The 25,747-nt window shown below is 56.6% G+C and overlaps 1 protein-coding gene across 3 annotated transcripts in view; it reads left to right on the top strand.

The window, feature by feature from the left end:
* CNTFR (ciliary neurotrophic factor receptor) overlaps positions 1–25,747 on the top strand; it is a 240,118-nt gene that overhangs the window by 137,499 nt on the left and 76,872 nt on the right. For all 3 annotated transcript variants that reach the window (XM_006026552.3, XM_025207502.1, XM_025207503.1), the window contains exon 3: positions 4,230–4,460. In XM_006026552.3, the coding sequence (XP_006026614.1) occupies positions 4,230–4,460 (231 nt within the window). The remainder of the gene's footprint in view (positions 1–4,229; positions 4,461–25,747) is intronic.

Below are 25,747 nucleotides of genomic sequence, written 5' to 3'. Positions count from 1 at the left end.
TTGCTCCGTCGTGCCAGGTCCTTCTGTAGCTCCTCACAGCCCACTTTGCCCTTTCCCACTTTGCATCATTTTGCGTCATCCGCCAGTCTGGCCGCCTTGCTACTCCCCTCCTTTTGCAGATTGGTTATGAATGTACCGAACGGCGCGGGTCCCAGCTCTCCTCGATGGTCAGCGCAGCTGGGCTGGATGCTAAGAGTGAGCAGTCTCAGCTCCCCCGAGGCAGCAGTTTCTCCTGACCTGGTCTTGGCTTCGGTGCAGGTGAAGGGAAGGATTGCCATGAGCTGCTCTGCTCTGGATCCGCCAAGCAGATAGCAGACACCTCGTGTGAAGGCACCAGGGGGTCCCATGGGGACACGGATCCCCACGCTCACACATGTGTGCACATATGCACAACTGTTGTGAGCCCGTAAGAGTGCGCCATCACCTCCTCGCCCAAGTCAACCACGCTGTGCTTCCAATCTCTCGCAGTGATGAAGTGGAAGTCCTTTAGCACCCATCTGTTATCTCTTAATTAAAGTTTCGTGCTAATTATTTTTCCTTGTCAGGAGAGCAAAGCTGCTGACTCAGGGGATTTACCCAAGTCGAGCAAACAAACCCAGACCCGGCTCGCCGCAGTTCTTCATTAGTGAACAAATTAAACTTGGAACGGCCCCTATCTTTGGCTTCATCGAGGACATTTAATTACGCCTGTTTCCTTACCGAGATATATTTAGTTTTAAATCAGTCTTCAAGGAACTGGCTCGGTTTGCCTGGAATTCCTCCTTGGAGGGAAGGTTTCTGTTGGCAAGTGGCATTGCGTGGGGACGTAGTACCGCGGGAGGGATGGATGGAGCAATAGTAATAAATAAGCTGTCTGCTCCACTTCAGGCCCAGCTGATGTGAAGTCGAGGTCCCAGCCCGGTCTTCTGCGGGTATTTCGTCTGTGCTGTTGCAATGACGTGCGATTTGGCACGGCGGTTTGTCTGGAGAAAAGCAAGGGGCGGAGAGGGGGTCTTTGGAGGTGCCGGCCAGCTCAGGGCAAAGACGCGGGCAGAGCTGCAAGGGGGAAGTCTCCGGGGTCCCCCCGGCTGGTGTAGCCGAGGGGGGCTTCAGGCCAGGGGAGCGGGGCCGGCGCTGCTGGAGGAACCAGGCGAGCAGGAGACGCCGGCTGTGTTGGCAGCTCCCCCGCGCCGCTCACCCATGCCTGTTGCTATTCTGGTGCCGCGCTATTGATCTAATTTAGATGGCGAGTCACCGGGGGGCCGAGCCCTTGTCATTGTCTCTGTTTGCAGAGCTCCCTGCACCCCCACCCCCGTGCGCTGGGTAAATATGAAATGCATTATTTATGACGAGAGGGACGGAGATCTAATTAGCCACCGCCACGATGACTTGAAGCGGGGCCCGTCCATCCCGGAGAGGCAGAGGCTGGGGGCGTGCGTGTGTATCAGATCTGGGCCCCGCTCTCCATCCCATTGCTGCCTCCATCCCTGCTGCTTTGGCCTCAGTTTCCCCATCTTTAAAATGGGGCTAATGGTACTGATCCACCTGACCTACATACACACATGGACCTTAGCAGAGGCTCTCAAGGAGAAATCTTTTCTTTTTTATGTCTCAAAAAGCAGGTCCAGCCCCAACTGTCTGTGCATACTCTGCTGTATGCAGCTGCTCAGGGTCATGTTGCCTGATGGATAATAATATCCCAATAAACTGGCGTCTGGTTTGGAGGAAGTTGCTTTGGTCTCTCCTGTGTGTCTCTGGATCAAATAAAAGCCCCCCAGAGTCACAGAACCAGAGACAAGGAGGGTGGAAGGGAGCGCAGGAGGTCACACCTAGTCCAACCCCTGCTCCAAACAGGACCAGCCCCAGCTACATCATCCCAGCCAAGGCTTTGTCTACAACACCTCCAAGGATGGAGACTGCACCGCCTCTTTGCATAGCCTGCTCCAGTGCTTCGCCACCCTCCTCGTCCTCAAACCCTCTGCTTAGTCTTTCACCCGAGCTGAAGGGTGTGACATGCCCCCGCGTCTCCTCCATTGCTGCCAGAGATGGTGCCCCTTGCACAGACTAGAGGCTTCCTCATCCAGCTAAGAGCCCCGTGCACTAGGCACGTCCACTTGCACGGTGCAAAAGACACCGTCGAAGCCCCTGTCCCTGTTGCTGGCACAGCGGGCGCCCAGGGGCCCTGGCTGCCCTAGCAGAGCTGTCCCGGGCACCACAACTGGTTGAAGCTGTTGCTGGGAGTGAGGGCCCAGGTCATACAGACACGATGCTTCGCTCTCGATACCACCCTGAGCCCAGGGCGCAGGACCCGGGGTGCCCGGGGGCAGCAGGTTGCAGCGGGCTGGCTTCTCAGTTCTGCCAAAGGCTCCTTGTGTGACCTGGGACACTTGAGCTCTCCATGCTTTGTTTCTCCCCCTGGTATAAATGTGCTGCCCCCTTCTCTGTGAAGTGCAGAGGGAAGACGCGACTTGCTGTCCCTGCTGCAGCACACGCTAGACTGAAGGAGCTGGTTTCCTCTCACACCAACCAGCCTGGAGCTGGGGCAGCACTGTCCCCATTTTACAGATGGGGAAAACTGAGGCCCCGAGTCATGGCATACCTTGCCCAGGGTACTGCAGGAGGATGTTGGGACTCGAATGAATTGGGAAATTGCCTGGAGCAGCAAGGTCATTAAAAAGGAGAGAGAGTCGCTAACACCGGTGGAGTGACGAGTTAAGAAGGGATTGAGTAGATTCATTTATTTATTCGTATGAAATAGAGCACCCGAATGGCAGAACGAGCTACAAGCACCCACACTAAGGGGAGTGACAGTTTTAAATCTGACACCCATTGCAAAGCATTGTCAGCGGTCGGGCGCAGGTTTTCAGTGCGAGTATTTAAATGATAAATAGGACCCTCCTCCACGATGTGTGCTATAGTTTAGATTTTGCCACACTCACATTTGGGGTCTTTAATAAAATGCCACTGATGTAGTAAGTAGCTACGTCTGCCTTGTCCAGTATGAACACGTGGGGGACAGGACTGGTGAGGAGAGACTGAGGGAAATGGGCTGATTGAGCCTGCAGAAGAGAAGACCGAGGGGGATTGAATAGCAGCCTTCACCTCCCTGCAGGGGGGCTGCAAAGAGGATGGAGCTGGGCTGGTCTCAGTGGGGGCAGATGGCAGGACAAGGGGCAATGGGCTCAGGCTGCAGCAAGGGGAGTTGAGTTTAGATGTCTGGAAAAACTTTCCAGGTGTTGAAGCACTGAAATGGAGGTGGGGGAGTCTCCATCCTTGGAGGTTTTGAAGACCCAGGTAGACAAAGCCTTGTCTGGGATGATGCAGTTGGGGCTGGTCCTGCTTGGAGCAGGGGTTGGACTAGATGTGACCCCCTGAGCTCCCTTCCACCCTCATTTTCTAGGATTATCTGATTCTATGAACCGTGTTCAACGTGGTCCAGGTTCACCTTGGCAAAGCCAAACCAGGAGGGTTTAGATGTGGGGTCTGTGATCAAAAATGTATGAACGATGTCAGTTTTGCTCCATTGCTGGATCCAGTTTTTCTTGATGCCAACATTTTCCTCATTCAGCTCTTTTTCCGCACTCCAAAATACCCTTCTCGACTTTAAGCCTTGGCCTGGCGGGTGGGGGGTCATTACATCACTCAAAAATCGGTAGTGAATTAAATGTGAGCAGTTTTTTGTAGACTCTTAAAGTAGCCTGTTTACATCGAAGATCTGGAGAAGGAAGTTTATTCTCCATTATCTGTAGATGATGCCTATAGGGGAGACTATGGTTGAGGTGGACTCAGTATTTGGGGTTGGGCTCATCGTTGACGGGTTTTGCACAAAAGCTGATTCTTACTCGGCGTTCGCTGGGCATTATTAGAGAGAGGAAAAAAGGCATGAACTGTTTTGTCAGGGTTGGGCTTCAAATACCATTCATTAAAAACATTCTCATTTTACCAGATCGTTACAGAGTCCCATAATGCTAGATAACGAGCCAGTCGACCTCCTCAGCACGGTGTGAATAGAAACGCTGCTGCCCCAGCCAAGCAGTTGGCTTTAAACTTTGCGGGGACTGGGAATCAAAGCAGGGTGCAAATAAAGCCCCGCGTCCTCTCCTGGACTCCCCTGTCATGACCGTGTCTGAGCTCCCGTGATCCTGGCTCCCGGGGCTGTGCTCAGGGCACGTCCCGCTCTGGGGTCTCCCCTTTGCTCCCCGGTTTTGGGCCCAGGTCTCAACCAGGTCTTCTCCTTCTGCCTCCCCCAGACACCCGGGTGCAGTACGAGCGGATCGGCGCGGACGTGACCATGAAGTGCGGGGCGATGGACTGGGACGCGGCCGTGACCTGGACGGTCAACGGCAGCGACATCGACGAGTCGCACTTGAACGGCTCCTACCTGGTGCTGCGCAACGTGCACCTGGGGCACAGCGGCCAGTACTCCTGCTACGAAGGCTCCTCCTGGCATCTCAAGTACCAGACCTCCCTCAAAGTGGGCAGTGAGTACACGGGCGCGTGACCTGCGCGGCGCGGGCGCGGGGTGGGAAGTTCATTGTGCACCAACCGGTTGGATAAAAACTCGGTGCAACCTCATGCTGCTTGTCCTCGACAGACCGAGACCCTGCACGGTCCCGGAGGTCTCTCCACCCCTGTATTTCTACTGGCGTGCCCCCCGTCTCCTTTCTTAGTGGAGACGTTCATCTCAGCTCATTTTGCTTGCCAAGTTTATACACTTGCACTTAGTAGTGCTGTCTCATTTGTGCTTTTGACATTGGTCCTTGAGTTTTTAGGCAAGTGGTTTCATCCTCCCTTCGGTGTCTTTGTGCTCACGAGTGCATTTTTATTTTATTTTGTTTCTTACCAGGGAGGCCCCTTCCTCCCACACTGCTTTTCGGCACCAAAGCTATGGCCCAGCACAGCTGGAAGTCCTACTGAGTCACCTGCATTTAGTCAATCCCTCTGTCCAAGGATGGTCTCTACCACAGCTCAGGGATGGGTCTTGAAGTGACTTAAGAGTCCAATCTTTGACCCACAAATAGGTCTGCAGTGGTTGCAGGGCTTTTGGCAGGGGAGAGCTGGCTGCAGGCTGGGACTCCTCTCCTTGTCCTTCCTCCGCTCCCTTGTCTCTGCTTTGAGGGCAAGATGCTTTAGCTTGAAATGGGCTGCTCGGTTGAGGTTGCAGCGCCATTGGAGTTGAGCTCCGCCAATGCCGACATCCTTTGTCTTGAGATCTGCCTTCGATGTGTCCTTGTAGCGCTTCCTCTGCCCAGCGCGAGATCTCAGGCCACGACTAAGCTGGGAGCAAAGCACTTGTTCGGGGCATCCGCACACAATGTCCAGCTCAGCGATGTCGGTGCTTGAGGATCACCGACTCAATGCCGGTCACATTGACTTTAGTAAGGATGCTGGCGTTTGTGCGCTGGTCTTCCCATGGGATGTGGAGGATTTTCTGGAGGCATCGTTGGCAGTAGCTCTCCAGACTCTTAAGATGACGATGGTAGGTCATTTTTGGTACCATCCACCCCTGTAGGTCAATGATGCCCCAGGGACTAGGCAGGAGGCGATGCTGCTTCCCCTTCCAACCCAATGGGGTGAAAAAATCAGGGTCCTGTCAGGCATGGTGGATTGGGGCAGCTTCCCCCAGACAATGGCAATCCGTGCTTGGCCCCAACGAGAGGTTGCGGTCGGGTTGCGAGGGCGATCTGGCCGTGGGGACATGCCACCGTGAAGTCGTCTCAGGTAGAAAGTGGTGGCAACTTCTGGATGCTCCATCAAACTCTCTGTACGCCCAGGTGCAGGGGCTGCTTGAGAGCAGCTGGGGCTTGCACAGGACCCGTGTGCATGCCCATGCGTGCGGGTTTGATAGCAGTGGGTATCTCACAGGACTGTGAGTGTTTGCACATGCGTGAGCATGGGATGAGGGTTTGGCAGTCACTGTGCCGTACTGTGTGGGACACAGCGTGCATCCCTTTCCTAAAATTCAGGTGCTGGGAATTAGGATGTGCATTATAAATGAGGAAATATGGTAATTCTGCTGAAGTGACTGCCAGGGGAAAGCAAAAGCTGGTGTTGGCAAGCCCTCAAGGGTGAGCTCTGCCCCGGCTCACTGGTGGGTCGTGAGGTGACTTATGCAAAAGTAAAACTGCAGGTAACACATGCAGAGCTCCCGAACTGCTGGCTGTGGACAGACCCCCCACCCCCCATACACACACACACACACGGCTCCTGCCAGAGCTTCTCAAGGAAAAATCCTTTTTTCTGTCTTTATTTTGCCTTTCAACAGCAAGGTGCATGTTTTATTCAGGGGCATGTTGTACTCCAGCAAAAAACAAATTTCAGAAGCCAGGATGTGTTTGCCTGCAGTGAAACACGCTGCCGTCCTGGGTGCATTCGCAATGGCCTGTTCAACGGGAGTAAGCACCAACGAACGGTGCACAAAACCCAGCTCTCGAGGGAGCCGCTGTCCATTTTGCGGGTTTCCGCGCGTGCATGGGTGTGCGCGAGGCCCTACGTCCTTTCTACTGCTCCGACTGCGTCTAAGTGACAGCCGCCTTATATTGCACCGGTCGGTCGGTGTGTGTAGGGGACGTGCTGGGCCAAGATCCTGAGCTCAGGTAATCGTGGTATGAGGCTGGAGAGGTAGCAGCTCCTTTTTACTGACCCTCATCTTGCCATCCTGGCTTAACAGTTTGCCAAGCCACGGGGCCAGGGAGGCATGCCAGCTGTGGGCATGTTTAGGTGATGCCTATCCAGCCACAGCTCAAATGTCACCGGGGGCCAGAGCTTAACATAAAATCGTAAAAAATTCAGGTGTGAAGGGAGCTCAGGGGGTCACATCCAGTCCAACCCCTGCTCCAAGAAGGACCAGCCCCAGCTATATCATCCCAGCCACAGCTTTGTCTACCTGGGTCTTCAAAACATGCTTGGGGCAGTTAGGGGGATCCTGCTGCTTCCTTTATCCCGGGGCTCACGTGCTGCGGCTGGGGCTGGCTGCGGAGGGTTGCACGTGGGCACACATGGCAGAGGCCTCCGGTCCAGCCACGGGAAGGTGGTAATAAGTAAATAAGCAAGTGCCCGGTGCTGTTAATGCAATTAAGTGTGCAAGGAATTAATCAGGTGAGACGCTTATAGTGGTAATTAATTTAACGGCCTGGATTTTAATTTAGTGCTCCCTGTGAGTGCTTCCCTCCCCTGCCCGTGCCCTGCCGGCTTCTGCCTTTGCACGCTCGGCTCCTTCCTCCCGCGGACGCCTGATGAATAACCTGGGGGTGGGCGCGGACAAGGGCAGATCTCCATCTGGCATCCCGCTAGGACAGGCTCACGCGCTGAGCCGCTCAACTACAGCCAGCTCCCACGTGGCAGATGAGCTGATGGCTCCAGGATTGTGCTACATGCATGCAAGAAGCATGCATGGACAGAGGGCTGGACATCCCTGAGGACTTGCGGGGAAAGGTTTCTGGGGTCTCAGGCCGGAGAGGAAGCTGAGTCCCCGGGCCCGCTGCAGAGAAAGGTGAAGCCCCCCAGTCCAGACCAGCCTGACCGGGGGGAAATCCCTTCCTGCCCCCAGTGCAGCGTCGGTCTGAGCCTGAGCAGAGGAGCAAGACCCTCCAGCCAGGACCCGGCAGGTTTCCTAAGTCTTGGCAGGAGAACAGAGATACCAATGAGAAAAGTGACCAGGGAGGTAATAATGTTAGTGAAGAGGCTGGAGCTGCTCCCAGCAAACTGGACAGGACCAGGAGAAACGGTCAAGATATTTTCCTTCTATTTTGCATCAAGCGTCTTGGCAACAAAATGGAGGAACTCGACCTACAGGTGCAGGAAGCCAAACTGGATATTTTAGCGGTAACAAAGTCCCAGTGAGACGTCAGTCGCAACGAAAACGCGGGTCCTGAGGAGCGTGCATCCTCCAGGAAGACAGAAATCCAGGGAAGGGAGGGGGTAGCGTCGTACGTTAATGAGCAGGGATTAAACAAAACTGATTTGAATCCAGACATTTTGGGGGAAGAGTGGTTAAGAGACTGTTGTCGCACTGGGGGTCTAGTCTAACCCCAACCAGCTGATTGAGATGTGGCTAGACACCTTTGGAATAGTCTTAGAGAGATAATTATTACCAGGACTCAGTGCAGGAGACCGTCAACACCGCGGCTCGAGAGCGAAGAATAAATTTGGGGGCTCAGTTCTTTCTGGATGAAAAAGCTGACAGATTTCTTCACCGGATCATCACCGAGCCAACAAAAGGTGATGCTCTTGCAAATCCGGCGTGAGTAAGCGGGGAGGAGATGATGGAAACCGACCTCAGATCCAGCGATTTGGAGTGGATTCAGTTTAAATTAAATGGGAGGATTAACAAACCAGGTCTGGCTCGACGGTGCTCAGCTTCGAAAGGGCGAACATGGAGCAATTACAGCAACAAGTGAGCAGAGTGAACCGGACCAAAGAGCTCAGGGACTTGAATGTGGGAAAAACTTGGAATTTCATTAAGTACAAGATGCAGAAAGTACCTGGAGCTTGCATTGCACGCAACGGGGAAAGCAGCGGTAAGGAAGGACGCCAGACCGGAGCGCAGCGCAAGGGATATTAGGCATAAGCAGAATGGGGAAAGGTGTCAATTAGCAAAGGAAACCCCGTCTCGGAGGTCAGGAAGCGTAGGGAGGCGGGGAGATTTGCCAAAGCTCCAGCTGGTTTCGACCTCGCAGAGGAAATTAAAACAACGAGCCAAGGGTTCATTGGCCATGTGACGACGGAGAAAACGAGGACGGAAGAACTGGAGCGTCCATGCAGCGAGGGTGGAGTGGAGATTAGCGGTAATCTAGGTAAGGCCCTGGTTCTCCGTGAACGCCGTCCTCGGGGTTCAATACGGAGGGTGAGATTGCAGGTGGAGAATGGGAAGGGGCTGGAAATCAGCTATGCGCAGCTCAGGGTGCTTGATGTGCTTGAGGCAGTGGGGACCAGACCATCTCCATCCACCCCCAGCATATTTAACTGGGCCCATGAATTTGCAGGTCTTTTAGCGAGGATTTTTAACCACCCTGTTGAGTTGCCAGGGCTCCCACGTGACTGGAGCGTAGCAAGGGCATTAGGTGCAGTTATGAAAAGGGGGAAAACACGCTCTAGGCAATCCCAGGCCTGTGCATCTCATCCCACTTGTATGCAGGGCTTTCGAACAGGATAGAGGCATGGCAGTAAGTGCAACGTGGCGCCATGGGTTTACCCGTGGTGAGGTGGGCTGATAGCTTGCTTGGGTGAGAGAACTGATTTAATCTGTCGGGAAGCTTTGACACGGCTCCACATTTGCTGAGGACACAAGGCTGGGAGGCATCAAGGGCTCGGGAGGAAGAGCATATCCGACAGGAAGAACTGGATAACCTTGGGCGCTGCGGGGACAGAAATGGGGTGACACAAAACAGTGCAGAGCCATGCACTTCGGGACTGATACGAATTTCCAGTGTCATCTCTTTGGTTGGAAATAACAAATGAGGAGGCCTGTTAATTAATCACATGACAGTGATGAACCATCAATATGGTGCAGCTACATGAAAGGCAACTGCAATCTGAGGATGCATCAGAAGAGCCAGGGAAGTGTTGATACCATTGCAACAGACGCTGGTGAGACCTTGGTGGAAATCCCTGAAAACACACAGGGCAGAGGAGAGCTGCAAGGAGGATCAGGCAAGTGGAGAACCTGCCTCCAGGGCGTCTAAAGGAGCTCACGCAGCTAAGCACAGTGAATGCTGAGAGCAAGCGTGATTGCTGTCTACCCCGTATAGTCGAGGAGTATGACGACCAGGGAGGGAAAGAAGAGACTGAAGTTGAAGGATAGTCTTGGTGCAAGAACAAGCAGGGATCATGTGGGCAGCAGTGAGGGGACAGGGCAGGGGGCTGCAGCCCTGTCTCCCTGGCACTCGGAGCTAGGCGGCACCCGGCCCGAGGGCTGGGGCAGCCACTGGACCCGAAAACAGCGCGCTTGCACACGGCTGTCCTCATGGGAGCGCAGGATGCGAAGCACTGTTGACAGCCACCCGGGGAGGAGGGCCGGGGGCACGGGAAGGAGGGCAGCAAGGGGCCTGGGCGCAGGGCATCAGGGGGGCCTTGTGTGCAGCACAGCAGGAGGATTTGGGCTGCTGGCCGGGAAGGGCCAGAGAGCAGACCCGGGGCATCAGCCCATTCTTATACGTGTCTGTCCATCGCGCTCTCCACGCAGTCATTCCTGTGTCCATCCGTCTGTCTCCCCAGCCTGTCTATCTATCTATCTATCTATCTCTGTCTGTTTATCCATCCATCCATCTCCATCTCTCCATCCATCCTCCCATCCATCCATCTCTGTCTGTCTGTTTTTCCATCCATCCATCCACATCTGTCCGTCTGTCCATTCATCCATCCATCCATCCATCCACCCATCCATCCACATCTGTCCGTCTGTCCGTGCATCCATGCATCCATATCTGTACATCCATACATCCATAGCCATCCATCCATCCACATCCATCCATCTCTGTCTATCCATCCATCCATCCACATCCATCCATCCATCCATATCTGTCCCCCTGTCCATGCATCCATATCTGTACATCCATACATCCATAGCCATCCATCCATCCACATCCATCCATCTCTGTCTATCCATCCATCCATCCACATCCATCCATCCATCCATATCTGTCCCCCTGTCCATGCATCCATATCTGTACATCCATACATCCATAGCCATCCATCCATCCACATCCATCCATCTCTGTCTATCCATCCATCCATCCACATCCATCCATCCATCCATATCTGTCCCCCTGTCCATGCATCCATATCTGTACATCCATACATCCATAGCCATCCATCCATCCACATCCATCCATCTCTGTCTATCCATCCATCCATCCACATCCATCCATCCATCCATATCTGTCCCCCTGTCCATGCATCCATATCTGTACATCCATACATCCATAGCCATCCATCCATCCACATCCATCCATCTCTGTCTATCCATCCATCCATCCACATCCATCCATCCATCCATATCTGTCCCCCTGTCCATGCATCCATATCTGTACATCCATACATCCATAGCCATCCATCCATCCACATCCATCCATCTCTGTCTATCCATCCATCCATCCACATCCATCCATCCATCCATATCTGTCCCCCTGTCCATGCATCCATATCTGTACATCCATACATCCATAGCCATCCATCCATCCACATCCATCCATCTCTGTCTATCCATCCATCCATCCACATCCATCCATCCATCCATATCTGTCCCCCTGTCCATGCATCCATATCTGTACATCCATACATCCATAGCCATCCATCCATCCATCCATCTCTGTCCGTCCATCCATCCACCAACTTACCTACCTACCTACCTACCTACCTTCTGTTCATACCTTCTCTGTGCCTGCCTGTCCCTGTTTACCCTTCTCCCCCACTCCACACTCCCATGTCTCTCCGTTCCCATTTCTGCGCTCATCTTTCTCTAACGAGGTCAGCGGTCCTCAGCCTTTTCGGACTCGAGGCACCCCTGGACAGATCTGAGCCCCCCACAAAGCTCCAGCTCTTACTTTGCCCTTCTCTTTTGACCACAGACAAGCACTAGAGCAATTCTTCTGTGGCAAACCAGGCCACATCAGGCCCGAGCATTTTGACCGCTCTGGATTCCTGCGTGCACCTCGCAGGACTACCACGGCGTGGTACCCCACGGCACCCTCGAACGGATCTCCAGACATTGCAGAGGGTTGCGGCAGCCCGGCTGAGCATCGCCGGTCTAGATGCTGCTAAAGGCTCGGTCTGTGGTCTCTCTCCCTCCATCCGTGCTGGCCGGGCAGGGGGTGCGCTGCGGACTCTCGTGCTCTGATGGGGGCTTGGGAAGGAGAGAGCGTAAGACCGAGGCTGGATCCGACGTCCAGGCTCTCGGAGAGGACAGGAGAGGCTGGAATGAAACCAGCACTGCAAGCCAGCACGGCCCAGTGGGGTCTTCCCGGGTGAGGAGCCCAAATCCCTTTGGCAGACCCCCCACACCAGGTGTGCCCAGCGGGGCAGGTGCCAGCCCGGCTTTGCAGGGAGCACCATACGCCACGCTGCCTTCGCCTCTGCCGGCCCCGGGCAGCTGGGAGAGCGGGGCTCCGCGCCGGCCTCCTTCCCCTGCTGCCTGTCACCGAACGGCTGGCGCGAGGAAGGGAAAAAACATGCGGTTTGACGGAAAACGACATGGAAAAACAACCAAATTAACAGAAAAACAAACAAACCCGGAGCGTGCGGGGGGGGGAGACACAAGCAACAGGAACCACATGTGCACCGGGAGACTACGAGCCTGTTCCCTGGCCTGACGAGATGGGGCCAAGCAAGCATCAGATGCTAATAAATAAAAGCAGCCCCCCCCCCGGGTCCCCTCCTGCCCTCTCAGAAGCTGCTTTGCTGCTCAGCTGGGATCCAGCTGTGCCCAGGGGGGTTTATTTGGAGGCAAGGGTGGGGGCGGGGGGGTCTGCTGGTTGCAAACTCCCTCCCCCTTTAAAAGGGGGAGATGGAAGGCCGGCTGGCTGCAGGGGCTGGTGGAGCACCCGGGGTGATGGAGACATGAAGCAGGGCTGGCTCTCCACGCCGGCAGAGCAGTGACGGGGCACTAGGATGCAGGGGGGTGCCCCTAATACCCCTGGACTCGGGGGCTGGTGTCTGATGCCCAGCCTGGTTTCTCGGGTGTCTGGGCATGCAGCTTGCCTGGTCTCTTCTTGCATCTGCAGGACATGGGGCACCCCCCTTGCCCTCCTGGGCCCTGTGCCCCCCCCAGGAGGAGCAGAGGGGGGACCCCATCATAAAGCGTGCCTGCTGGCTGCCGTGCAGGGCCAGAGCAGGATTGTATCCCATCCCCGTGAGCACCCCATGCTCTGGACCCTTTCAGATCGCTCCCAGGCCTGCTCTCTGCTGCCCAGACCCCCACCCCTGCCCCAGCCCCACTGCTAGCAGGGTGCCATGCTCTGAGCTGTTTGCAAGGGGTATTTTGGGCTGGGAGTGGGGGACAAATCCAGGCAAGGCAGCCCGGGGAGAGTTTGTGCATCCCTTAATATGAGTAGCATGAAGCCAGGTGCCCAGAGCCCGTGGCACAGCCGCGGTCGGGGTTGCCAACTCCGGCAAACGGCCTTGATGGTGCTGGCTGGCAGCTGCGAGCTGGGCCAAGAAGGCACAAGTCAGTGCGTCCCTCTTTGCACCTTGCTGGGGCTTGTTTGGAGAGGATCGTTCAGGTGCCCCTAGAAAAGCCCCCTCATGGCTTTCCCTGGGCTCCCCCTAATGAAAGGAACCGGGGTAAAGAGGGAGACTGCCCTGGGTCCGGCGGCAGTGACCTTGAGCAAGCTCCCAGCCAAGCAACTAGACAGGCAGTGTCTGTAGGCAGCAGCAGCCTCCCTTTAGGCTCACGGAGCAGGGCCAGATGAGGAAGAGGATGGGGACAGCATTTCTCCAGGAGGTTGGGAACTTGCACAAGCTGACGGTGCTCGGAGACCTCCTGACCGAGCTGCCCCTGTCTCCAGGTGACAGGGATGCCACATGCCACGGCATCACGGTGCTTATCCCTCCCGCCAGCCTCTCAGCAAAGCATCCTCATCAGCAATAGCAGCAAGGAGCAGAAGTGACCCACGGTTCACTGCCAAGCTGCCGGGGCGGGAGTGTTACAAATGAGGCCGATTAGATTATCCCGACATCTCATCAATCTCCATCCGGCCTCTCTGCCGTTCATCCTTTGGGTCTGGGGCTGCTCCATCACTCCAGGTTCAAAAACTCGGCCCAGAAACCTTGTTGCCCGTGCCCGGAGCTTGGCCCCGGGCACCGCGGGGAGCGGGAACGGCACGCCAGGGAACGGCATGCGAATGAATACAGCCTCGCTTGAAAAAAAAAAGACAGCTCCCAAGCCGCACTCCCCAATGCAATTAGCTCTAATGGAATTAGGAGCAGCCCTAGGAAAACAAACATGTCCAGAGGCAGATGCAACCTTTCTACCCCCTCCTGCGGGGCTGGCCTGGGGTGGAGACAAAACAGAGGGCTCTGCTCGTACGCACCGAATGAACTGGCCTCCTCGCACACGCACACACGTGCGTCCACTCCCACAAGCGTGTGCATGCACACACACACGCACGCACGCACACACACGCTGCATTCCTTCCCTTCCCTCACAGAGCTAGGCAAGCTGCCCGGCCCCGGCATAGCAGAGTGATGCTTCCTTGGCTTGCTGCGTAAAATATGATAATCCGGGGCAGCCGATGTCAGAACCAATAAAAATATCCCCCCCTTCCTGCGGTAAACACGTCGGGAGTGCTCAGGCGGGGGACGCCGGGAGCCGGGGGCTGCGTGGTGGCAAGCGGGGGGCAGAGGGGGCTTGGGCACAGCAAGGGGTGCAGCTGGCATTCATTAGACTCTGCAAAGGGGCTGTAATCTAAGTCCGTGGTCTTGTGGACAACTCCAGCTGTCTCAACATATAACCTGTAAAACTTCCTCCAGCGTCCCTGGTGTTTGTCCCACAGAGGCGCCTCGCTGAAGGCGAGTGTCCCCTTGGATGTGGCTGGCAGAAGAAGGCATGGTTTGGCCTCTCACATAGCACCAGCCCTGTCCCCATCATCGTCCGGACAGGCCTCCTGTCTTGATCTGGAGGCTACGAGAGACTGGTGCCAACCGGTAATTTCTCCTTTGCATTTGCTAGCCATCACCCCCTGCTTCTCTCTCCCCTCCTGGCCTGGTGCTTTCTGTATGGGAAAGTGTTGATGCACTGAGATCCAGGTGCCAGGGTGCCTGCGGTCCCCTAAAGAAGGTGCCAGAGCTCAGCCAGGCTCTCATGCTAGGTGGCTTGAGATCTCCAGGGCAGGTGAGAGCAGACATCCCCTGTGAATGCCCTTGTGAAGTCCTTCCTCCCATTGCTGCCTGGCCCTGGCCTGGGCAGGGATCGCAGGATCAAGCCCAGGCTGTGAGCTGAGCGAGTGTTTCTGTCTCCAGAAACATGGGTTGTAAAGTAATAAGAAATGCCAGTGTCAATCAGCGGGCGAGGAAGGAGCAGGAGGAGCCGCATAGGAGAAGGGCTTGGAAACTCCTGGTTTGTTCTTCTTTAAAATGGGTTTCTGTGTGGCCAGTGCTGGCTGCTGGCCATCCCCTCCATGCCACAGTAACCCCACCAGGCCCCATCTCCATGCTGGGCTCTGCAAGGATCTCCCCCACACCGTCACGGCTCTCGCCCCTCCACCAGCCTTCCGGGGCCCATGCACACGCTAATGCACACACGCAGGCTGGCAGCCAGGCGTGGGCACATGCACTGTCCCCGAGGGAGAAGAGAAGGCAGTCTCGCAGCCCCCTTGGGCCTGTTTCCCAGGCCAGGGTCAGCTCAAATCCTAAAAATCCTAGAGCAGCGGGGCTGGCAGGGAGCTCCAGAGGTCACAGCTCGTCGAACCCCTGCCAGAGGCAGGGTCAGCCCTGTCCAGGCCAGCCCAGATACATCCAAAGCCTAAATTCTTTGCAAAATGACCGTCAGCCCTGACACAGCCGCAGGCATCACCCCCAACCCCACTGCGGGGAAAGCAGCAGCCAAAGAACATCCTCCTTCTGCAAAGGGGGTTCACAGATGCTCCAGAGACCCCAGGCGGAGGCCGTGTCCCCGTTGCAGAGGAAGGCAAACCCCCCAGTCCAGACCAGTCTGAGCAGGGGGGAAATCCCTTCCTGACCCCAATGCAGCATCGGTCTGAGCCTGAGCCTGAACAGAGGGGTCATTTCTAGCTTTGCTGCGAATGTCTTTGGACAGGGCTGTTCGGCGTCCCTGAATTCATCTATCCAGCTGGTGCCCTGATGCAAAGCCTGCCGAGGGCCTGTGCTGCCAGGGGCATGGAGGGGAGCAGGCACCGCCCTGGGAGCCTGAGCCTGCATCTGTCCTGCTGCTGTGACCCCCCAGGAGCTGCTTTGCAGCCCAAGGGAGCGAGCTTACAGCTTGAGCTCGGTCTTCCAGAAACCCTGTCCCCACCTCTGGACTTGGGGCATCAGTGAAATGAGCTGGAGGGCTCTCATCTGAATCCCCTGTGCCCCAAACTCTGTGGGGCTGCCAGCCAAGGTAGCCTTGCACTGCCCCGAAAGGAGGGGCTGTGGCATCGAGGGCAGACCCTGGCCTTGCTGCCCTAATGCATGTGGGGCTGGCAGGGGGCAAGGGGGGCCGGTCCCTCACCCAGGAGCCCCCTCAAAGCCTGGACCGAGCGGTCCCCTGAATGCACCCTGGAGTCTAACACGGCCCCGGCTGCCTCGGCCTCCCCAGCTCCGCAGCGCGCCAGGGCTCCGGCGTCAGGCGTGGACGGCAGCCCAGTGTTTTCCCTGCTCTCGTTAGCTTTGTTTATCCTTGTTAACATGACAAACCTGGCGCAATAATTAGAGTATCCAAACCCTTGTGTAAACAGCTTCCCACAGACCCCCCCACTCTTCCCACAGGCCCCCCCAGCCCCGTCCCGGTCTATGCCTTCCCCTCCAAGCTGTCGGCAGGGCTGACGGCAATTAGCAGCATGCCCTGGGAACGGGGAGCGACTGCAGCCACGTCCTCTCCGAGCGGGCTGGGGATGGGGGCGTACGTGTGTGCTGGTGAGACCAGGGCCCCTGCGAGCGTGCATTGCTATTCCTGGCGAGCCGGGCTCTGTTTGCCCTGGCTGCCGTTCATTGGCATGGTCTATGCGAAGTGCCTCTTGCCGAAATATTTGGGCAAGCGCTCTGCTGCCTGCGGGGTTGAGGCTCCAGAGAGCTGGCTGCACCCCGGGAGGAGACCCAGGGCTCCCCGGGAGCTGTTACCGCACAGGGGCGAGATCTCCATCCCTACAAACATCCTCTCTGTGCTCAGAATCCCTCAAGGAGGCAAACAACAAGTTCAGGATGATTAAGAAGGGGACTGCGAGCACAACGGGAAGTGTCTTGATGCCCCTTGATAAATCCATGGTGCATCCAGGCTGTGCTCAGGTCTGGTCCCCGCACCTCCAAAAGGATCTATTAGAGCTAGAGAAGGTGCAGAGAAGGGCAACAAGGATGCTGAGTGCTATGGAGGGGCTTTCCTAGGAGGAGAGACTAAAGAAGCCAGCCTTGGTCAGCTTAAAAAAGAGACGCTTGATGGGGGACTCAAGAAGGGTTTACAACATACTAAACAGTGAAGATAAACTCTATAGGGACTTACTATGGACTGTCTCTCACCAGACAAGAACGAGGGGTCACTACATGAAACCAGTAACTAATGGGCGCGTCTACACGTGCACACTTACTGCGCAGTAATTTAGGCTACAGCGCAGTAACCGAAAATTACTGCGCAGTACGGGCGTGCGTCTACACCGACTTGGGCTTAAATTTGCTACCTGCGTGACGCGGATAGCCAATTTACACCGGAGTAGTTGCTGCGCAGTAACACACATGTAGACGCATTACTGTGTGGGAACACTGTGTCGGGGGGGGCTGACTTGGGACTAACTTTACTCCCAAGTTGGTGCACGCAGCATTACTGCGCTGTCATGCAGCAGACGTGTAACACATGGAGCACGTGTAGATGCCGGCCTAAACACTGCTTACTGCTAGTCCCGGTGTTTCAGTGCTGCATCCCGGGAGCCACCCTGGAAGCCAGATCTTGGGGCAAAAGCTGAGGGGCTGGTGCATGGGGCTGGGTGATGCACACTACATTCCCGGCTCCCAGGGGCATCCCGTGTAGACAGGACCCCGCAGTGCCCTGAATCAGTGGCCATGGCTTTCAAAGGCAGCAAAACCGATTAACCCAACCCCATGCTTCAGCACGTCCCCACTCCTCTTGCCGCGGCTCTCCCAGCCAGCCGGGTGCCCAGCGAGGGACCGTCAAACAGCTTGTTTTGCTCAGAGCAAAGACCGACCGAGGGGGGAACCGGGTGTATTTCAGCGTGAATGACATTGTCATTAGCGACGGTTTGCAGATCCGGCCTGTCGGCTGTGCATAATTTAGGATAATAAATGTGCGATGATAACAGCGGGTCTGTGCAGCAGTGGGTGGGGGGGCTGGAAAGCAAGGAGGGGATAAGACGTGGAAGACAAGACGAGATTTTCACCGCAGGCATCCTGAGGAGGATACCCCTGCTCCGCACCTCCGCCGGGCCCGCGAACCAGAGCGTTTCCCAGCCGCGCAGCGCTCGTGGCCCAGGCCCTCCCGAGCTGTCAGCATCGGTACCGCGGGGAGCGGCAGGACGGTTTCCAGTCGCTCTCGCTCTGAGCGCTTTAATGCTGTTTAAACAATTACGCAGTTGATAAATTTTGACAAGAAGAGAGAGAAATAGCTTGGGAGAGCACGGAGTGGAAATGCTCGAAACAGATGTCCCTTTTCTCCCCCCCACCCCAACAGCTCCCTGGGGTTCTCCAGTGTTTGCTGCCAACTAAACAAGACAGCATTTGCTTCCATCACGGAGGGGTTTCGGGGGGGGGGGTCCCTTATTAAAATGGTTTATGAGCCTGTCCCGGGGGAAGCCGTGTGCTTGCTACCCGGTCTGGTCTCATCTCCATCCTAGGATCCTCTCGCACGTGACATGACGAGCTGCATGACATTTTGCCCCCGTCCCCAATCACCCTGGGAGGGCTCTGGCTCCAGCAGCTGGAGTCGGGCAGTCAGTGGGACCAGGACTTTGCAATGGATTTGAAAGGCCTGGTGGAGCCCAGCAACCGCCTGCCAGGAGGAACAGGGTCAGGAAGGGCAGCAGGAGCCCGTCCAGCCTGTGCTTACCAGCACCGGCTCTGCAGGCTTTCCGGGAGGTCCAGCACCAAGCCAGGCACCCTTGCAAATCCCACAGGGCTCCCCTGCCCTCTACTTTTGCACCTTCCCAGAGGACCCGGGGGTGTAGGTGGATCTGTGTGGCATTAAGCCAGGCTCCAGAAGTCTCTGCCTCCTGCATGCATGAGGATTACCCTTGCAGCTGAGCATCCCTCTGGGCTGGAAGATCAGAGACTGTCTTCACCCCAAGGCCTTCAGCTTTTTGGCAGTGTCTGGCCTCTGGGAGTGCCTTGAAGATAAAGCCCAGAAATCCTGTAGCAGCCATTCCCCATGGCCACCCTGCTCCTGGGTGCAAGCCCCGCTTCTGCCAGGCTCAGGACCCCAAGCATCAGTGAATGAATTTTCATGTGAGCCGCAGCCCTGCTCGGGGCTGCAGTGTCCAGCGTAGGTAGCCTTAGAATCACAGATCCCAGAAAATGAGGGTGGGAAGGGAGCTCAGGAGCTACCATCTCGCCCAGCCCCCTGCTTCAAGCAGCACCAGCCCCAACTGCATCATCCCAGACAAGGCTTTGTCTACCCGGGACTTCAAAACCTCCAAGGATGGAGACTCCACCGCCTTTGCTTCACCACCCTCCTACTGAGAAAGTTTTTCCTAATATCCAACCTAAATCTCTCTTGCTGCAGCTTGAGCCCATTGCTCCTTGTCCTGCCATCTGCCCCCACTGAGACCAGCCCAGCTCCATCCTCTTTGCACCCCCCTGCAGGGAGGTGAAGGCTGCTATTCAATCCCCCCTTAATCTTCTCTTCTGCAGACTCAATCGGCCCATTTCCCTCCTCCTCTCCTCACCCGTCCTGTCCCCCAGTCTCCCAAACTATTTTTGTTGCCCTCCACTGGAATCTCTCCAATGTGTCCACATCCTTTCTGTAGTGGGGGCCCACAGCTGGCCACCGGACTCCAGATGTGGCCTCCCCAGTGCTGAATAGAGGGGAGGAATCACTGCCCTCAATCTGCTGGCAGCGCTCCTACTGATGCAGCCCAGGACATCGGTAGCCTTCTTGGCACCGAGGGCACACTACTGGGTTATCTCCATCTTCTCATCCCCTGTCCCCCCACATCCCTTTCTGCAGAGCTGCTGCCCAGCCCGTCACCCCCAGCCTGCACCGGTGCAGGGGATTGCTCCCTCCTCAGTGCAGGATTTTGCACTTGTCCTTGTTGAACCCCATGAGATTTCTTTTTGGTCCAATCCTCCAATGTGTCGAGGTCTTTCTGAATCCAGCCCAACCCTCCGGTGCATCTACTACTCCCCGCAGCTTGGTGTCATCTGCAGACTTGCCAAGGGTGCATTGCATCCCATCTTCCAGATCATTAATGAAGGTATTGAACAAAGCCGCCCCCACACCGACCCCTGGGCACACAAGCCTTGTTGTGCAGGAAGCTGCCATTGACAGCGGAGGCCAGACCAGGTGTGTTTGTGTCACTGGGTCTGTGCTAGCTGGAGTCTCCGAAGCACTGGAGGCTTCTTGCCCATGGCAAGTGTCCTGTCAAGCAGTAAGGAAGGCAGCCAGGGCATCCTTTGCCAGGCCAGTGCAGAGCCTTGTAGCCTCCCAGGAGGTGGAAGGAAGAACCGCACAGAGACACAGCTAGGCATGAGCTCAGCGCCTGTGATGAATCCAGGAGCACTCCCAAACGATGCAGCCTGTTGTCCAGCGGTACCCCATCAAGCCAAAGAGACTGCTGCATGATGCAGACCCTGCACTGGCCATCCCACCAGCTCCACCTCCATCGGCAGCAGCCTGGAGGGGTTCTTCATCCAGCAGCTACATGTCAGTGCACGTAGGATTGGATCTGTGTGGGCACCGCACAGCGGGGCCTGGTGAGGAAGGTGCCAGCAGGACCGATGGGGTGCAGCCTCCCAGATGGACTCTAGTCTCACTGCCCGAGCCCCTTCCACCTCTCCGGGGCGAACCCCAGGGCCGACAGCGCTGCATGCAGCGGAGGGGAGCAGGAGGATGTGTGTGGAGGTCCATGCATTGGCAGGAGGGCATCACACATCTGTGCCACTGAGACAGAGTGCATCTGGTTTCTGCCCCTGCTCAGCACCAGTGGACTGAGCAGGATTTCTGAGCAGAGAAGCTTTGCTTTCCTCCAGTCTCCAACACCGTAAAGGAAGCACCCCATTTCTTCACTGAGCCCTGCTAGCCCCTCTGGGAACCTCACCTGGCTTTGGGAGCTGTCTGGGAGGGGATAAATCACATTGCTGGGATATCAAGCATGCCTCCCTCACCACTTGGGCTTGCATGGCCGGATGCTGCCAGGGTGCTGGTGCAATGCATGGGTCCTTTGGCAGGGAGAGATGAAAGCAGCCTGCAGAATGAGAGGCAAAATAGGACTCCCATCTTACCACTTGACTCTGGGTCAAGCACGAGCAGGAAACCATTCGTGTTTCTGGGAACAGGGGTCTCGTTCCATGTATATCTGCATGCTTTATGTACCTGGAAGCGCGCTGACACAAGGCGCTTGACCTCAGGCACTTAATACCTGCGCAGTCAGACTCTTGGAAAGCTGATTATAGCGAGGCAGTTTGCTAGCTGCCAAATCTGATCTGATTTGTTCTGATTCCCATCGTGCGCATGGGGCACTTAGCATCGCAGCCTGTCTCAGGAGGCTGGAAAGGACGGGGCGCCCCTCTGCCTTCTGCAAGGCTGGCCAGCCCCCCCAGTGCTGACCGCGATGCCAAGGCCTCTACTTAGCTCTGGGTCCCACGGGGCAGGTGATCTCTGCCCTGTCCCCACCCGCCCCAGCCGTGTGATGGATCGCAGCGTGCCATGCACTGACAGCCGTGACGTGCTGAGGTTCAGATGCAATGTGCTGCGGGGATCCAGCGCCCTTTCCCCGATGCTCTCCAGCCGCCGAGGGCTGGGAAGTGCCACGTGCAGGATCCCTGTGGAGAGATCCCGTTCCCTTCTTGGTTTTCAATTATGGGGTTTCCCAGGCTTTTGGGCTTTGCTGATTGCCTCTCCCCTTTCTGCTCTATGTGTTGGGGGTTTTAAGCCTCCCCCAGAGGTGCTGCTGCAGCCCAAGCTGGGGATGGGACTGGGCTGTGCCAGTGCTCCTACTGGGACCAGCACTGGAGGGTCTTGCCCCTCCACTTAGGGTCAGACTGATGCTGCACTGGGGGTAGAAAGGATATTCCCCCCTGGTCAGATTGGTACAGACTGGGAGGGTGCTTTCCTCTGCAGCGGGGGCACAGCCCTGCCTGGGGTCCTGGAGCATCGATGAACCGCTTTGCAGCAGCAGGACATTGCCCACGGCTTCCCTGCAGCAGGTTCGGGGGGTGATGCCTGGGGCTATGTCAGGGCTGACAGTCATTTTGCAGTAGGATTGGATCTGTGTGGGCACCGCACAGCGGGGCCTGGTGAGGAAGGTGCCAGCAGGACCGATGGGGTGCAGCCTCCCAGATGGACTCTAGTCTCACTGCCCGAGCCCCTTCCACCTCTCCGGGGCGAACCCCAGGGCCGACAGCGCTGCATGCAGCGGAGGGGAGCAGGAGGATGTGTGTGGAGGTCCATGCATTGGCAGGAGGGCATCACACATCTGTGCCACTGAGACAGAGTGCATCTGGTTTCTGCCCCTGCTCAGCACCAGTGGACTGAGCAGGATTTCTGAGCAGAGAAGCTTTGCTTTCCTCCAGTCTCCAACACCGTAAAGGAAGCACCCCATTTCTTCACTGAGCCCTGCTAGCCCCTCTGGGAACCTCACCTGGCTTTGGGAGCTGTCTGGGAGGGGATAAATCACATTGCTGGGATATCAAGCATGCCTCCCTCACCACTTGGGCTTGCATGGCCGGATGCTGCCAGGGTGCTGGTGCAATGCATGGGTCCTTTGGCAGGGAGAGATGAAAGCAGCCTGCAGAATGAGAGGCAAAATAGGACTCCCATCTTACCACTTGACTCTGGGTCAAGCACGAGCAGGAAACCATTCGTGTTTCTGGGAACAGGGGTCTCGTTCCATGTATATCTGCATGCTTTATGTACCTGGAAGCGCGCTGACACAAGGCGCTTGACCTCAGGCACTTAATACCTGCGCAGTCAGACTCTTGGAAAGCTGATTATAGCGAGGCAGTTTGCTAGCTGCCAAATCTGATCTGATTTGTTCTGATTCCCATCGTGCGCATGGGGCACTTAGCATCGCAGCCTGTCTCAGGAGGCTGGAAAGGACGGGGCGCCCCTCTGCCTTCTGCAAGGCTGGCCAGGCCCCCCCGTGCTGACCCCGCTGCCAAGGCCCCTTACTTAGCTCTGGGTCCCACGGGGCAGGTGATCTCTGCCCTGTCCCCACCCGCCCCAGCCGTGTGATGGATCGCAGCGTGCCATGCACTGACAGCCGTGACGTGCTGAGGTTCAGATGCAATGTGCTGCGGGGATCCAGCGCCCTTTCCCCGATGCTCTCCAGCCGCCGAGGGCTGGGAAGTGCCACGTGCAGGATCCCTGTGGAGAGATCCCGTTCCCTTCTTGGTTTTCAATTATGGGGTTTCCCAGGCTTTTGGGCTTTGCTGATTGCCTCTCCCCTTTCTGCTCTATGTGTTGGGGGTTTTAAGCCTCCCCCAGAGGTGCTGCTGCAGCCCAAGCTGGGGATGGGACTGGGCTGTGCCAGTGCTCCTACTGGGACCAGCACTGGAGGGTCTTGCCCCTCCACTTAGGGTCAGACTGATGCTGCACTGGGGGTAGAAAGGATATTCCCCCCTGGTCAGATTGGTACAGACTGGGAGGGTGCTTTCCTCTGCAGCGGGGGCACAGCCCTGCCTGGGGTCCTGGAGCATCGATGAACCGCTTTGCAGCAGCAGGACATTGCCCACGGCTTCCCTGCAGCAGGTTCGGGGGGTGATGCCTGGGGCTATGTCAGGGCTGACAGTCATTTTGCAAAGAGTTTAGATTTTGGATGTGTCTGGGCTGGTTTGCACGGGCTGATCCTGCCTCAGGGAGGGCTTGGACTGGATGTGACCTCTCCAGCTCCCTGCCAGCCCCTCTGCTCTCGGAGTCTCTGCTCCTAGGATTTCCAGGATGACTTGCCTTGGCCCAAGCTGTCGGCCAGGTCTGTGGTGCTGCCCCGATGCAGCCCAGCCGTGCCCCTCCGCCAGTGCGGGGCTGTGGGGGAGAGGAGCCAGGGTCCCACGGCTCATGCTGGGGAGGGCTCTCCAGGAGCTGGACGGGAGCCCAACTGCGGGTCTGCAGTCAGCCCAACTAATGCGATTACCGTGGCGAGGCAAAAGCCCAGAGGGAGGAAGTTGTGTCTGAGGCAGCATGGGGGAGGCTTCGAGCTGGGGCATTCACTGTCAGCAGACCCAGCCAGGGACCATTGCGACGGGCACCTCATTTGCCTTGTGTGTTGGTATGTGTGTGGGGAGGGAAAGCGGGGTCGCCCTGTGTTTGCATGTTTGCTTACATGCACGTGCATGTGTGCATGCAACTGCAACCACGTGTATAGCTGGATGCCTGTCTCTTCACACATGTGTGTGCTGTTATGTTTGCATGCATGCCTGTGTGTGTGTGTGGGCAGCTCTTGGCTCGCATGTCCCTGTGTGTGGGTGGCGGTGCCTTCCTCTGCAGCATCTCTCGAGCATCTATTAAACCTTTGCAGCAGCAGGACTTTGGGGTAGTCCTTCAGTCTGTCCTTTTGCAGCCTCCAGGCACTGTTTCCACACCGTCGCCCACCTAATCAGGCCCACCCTGGCCACAGGTGTCCAGGCAGCATTCACCTTGCATCCTCCCCACCACGCACCCCTCTGTGAGATGCATCTGCCCTGGTTGCCTGCTCCTCGGGAGGCAATGGCCCCACACTCCAGCTGGTGGGAGCTTGCAGCGGAGGTAAACTGAGCCAGGCAGAGCACTCGGGGCCGGCTTGAGGAGCACGTCTTTCCCAGGCATGCTGGGATCCCCCACCGGGACGGCCCCCCACTGCGGATGGAAGAGACGGCTCTCCAGGGAGCATGTCAGTAGCATGCGTGTGCATGTGTGTGTGCGCACGTGTGCACGTTCACATGTCCTAACCCTGCTGTCCCGTCTGAAGAGCATCTTGCCTTTTTGCAAAGCGGTGGGAAAATTGCTGCTAAATGAGAGTTTTGGTGGCTACCCGAGGTGCCGGGCCACAGCAGGGAGACACGGGGCCGTTTGCTGTAGCACCTTCAAGAAACTCAAGCCAACCCCTGACAGGACTCGGTCTGGACCAGAGGGTTTGCGTCTACCTTTGCCCATCCAAGGACCCCTGTCTAGGAGACTGGCCTCCACCCCCAAAAACCCAGCTTCCAAAAGTTAGTTCCGTCTAAAGAAAGCAAACACAGCCCTGATTTCCACATTTTTCACCCTGTTTTCACCAAGCAGAGCCCTGGCACTGCTCAGCTCTGGCTGTTCCTCCATCTACCAGCAGCCACTGCTGCGATGTCCTGAGTATGGCCCTAACCAGGGGTTCCCAACCTGGGGCTTGCAAGGAGGCTGCAGGGAGGCACAAGCACCTCGCTCTTCCCAATGGCTGGGCAGTGGGGAGCTCCCCGAGCGTGCAGATATTAATCCAATGTGGGAAGCAGGGATTTCCATTGCTGCTCCATTGGGATGCACTTGGTACTTAAGAGTAGCATCTCCCTCCTGGACACGAGGCTTTTTCCCAGGCTATTTCTCGGGCAAGGCAGGTGTCCCTGCCCGGGGCTACTACGTGCCACCTACAGCTCTGTGCAGCATGCTTGCGAAGCGTGTGCCGTTACCCTTTCCAGCAGCGAGTCCCACAGCCAGTGCTTGCTAACGAGCTAAGCTTTTCGCTCTTGGTGAGGGAGGCTGACACGCTGGTACTGAAAACCCCAGGTTCCTTTCTGACTCTTTTTGCAAGCTTTTAGGGAGAACAAAGCCGCCAGCTGCCGGTGTTGGCAGAAAAGCTGGAATTTCACCTTGACTCAAAGTCACCGGCGCGGTGTGGGCAGGCGATGAGTGTTGGGTAGGCTTCACGCTAGCGGCGGGGCTGTTTGTGTTGGGTGCCAGAGGATGCTGAGCATTTCATCCCGGTGTTAAATGGTGGTGGACTTTTATGGCTCC

This window comes from Alligator sinensis, unplaced genomic scaffold (assembly GCF_000455745.1).
Source record: "Alligator sinensis unplaced genomic scaffold, ASM45574v1 scaffold783_1, whole genome shotgun sequence".
Lineage (NCBI taxonomy): Eukaryota > Metazoa > Chordata > Crocodylia > Alligatoridae > Alligator > Alligator sinensis.
The sequence above is the reverse complement of the archived record's forward strand: the minus strand, read 5'-3'. Positions and strand labels throughout refer to the sequence as shown.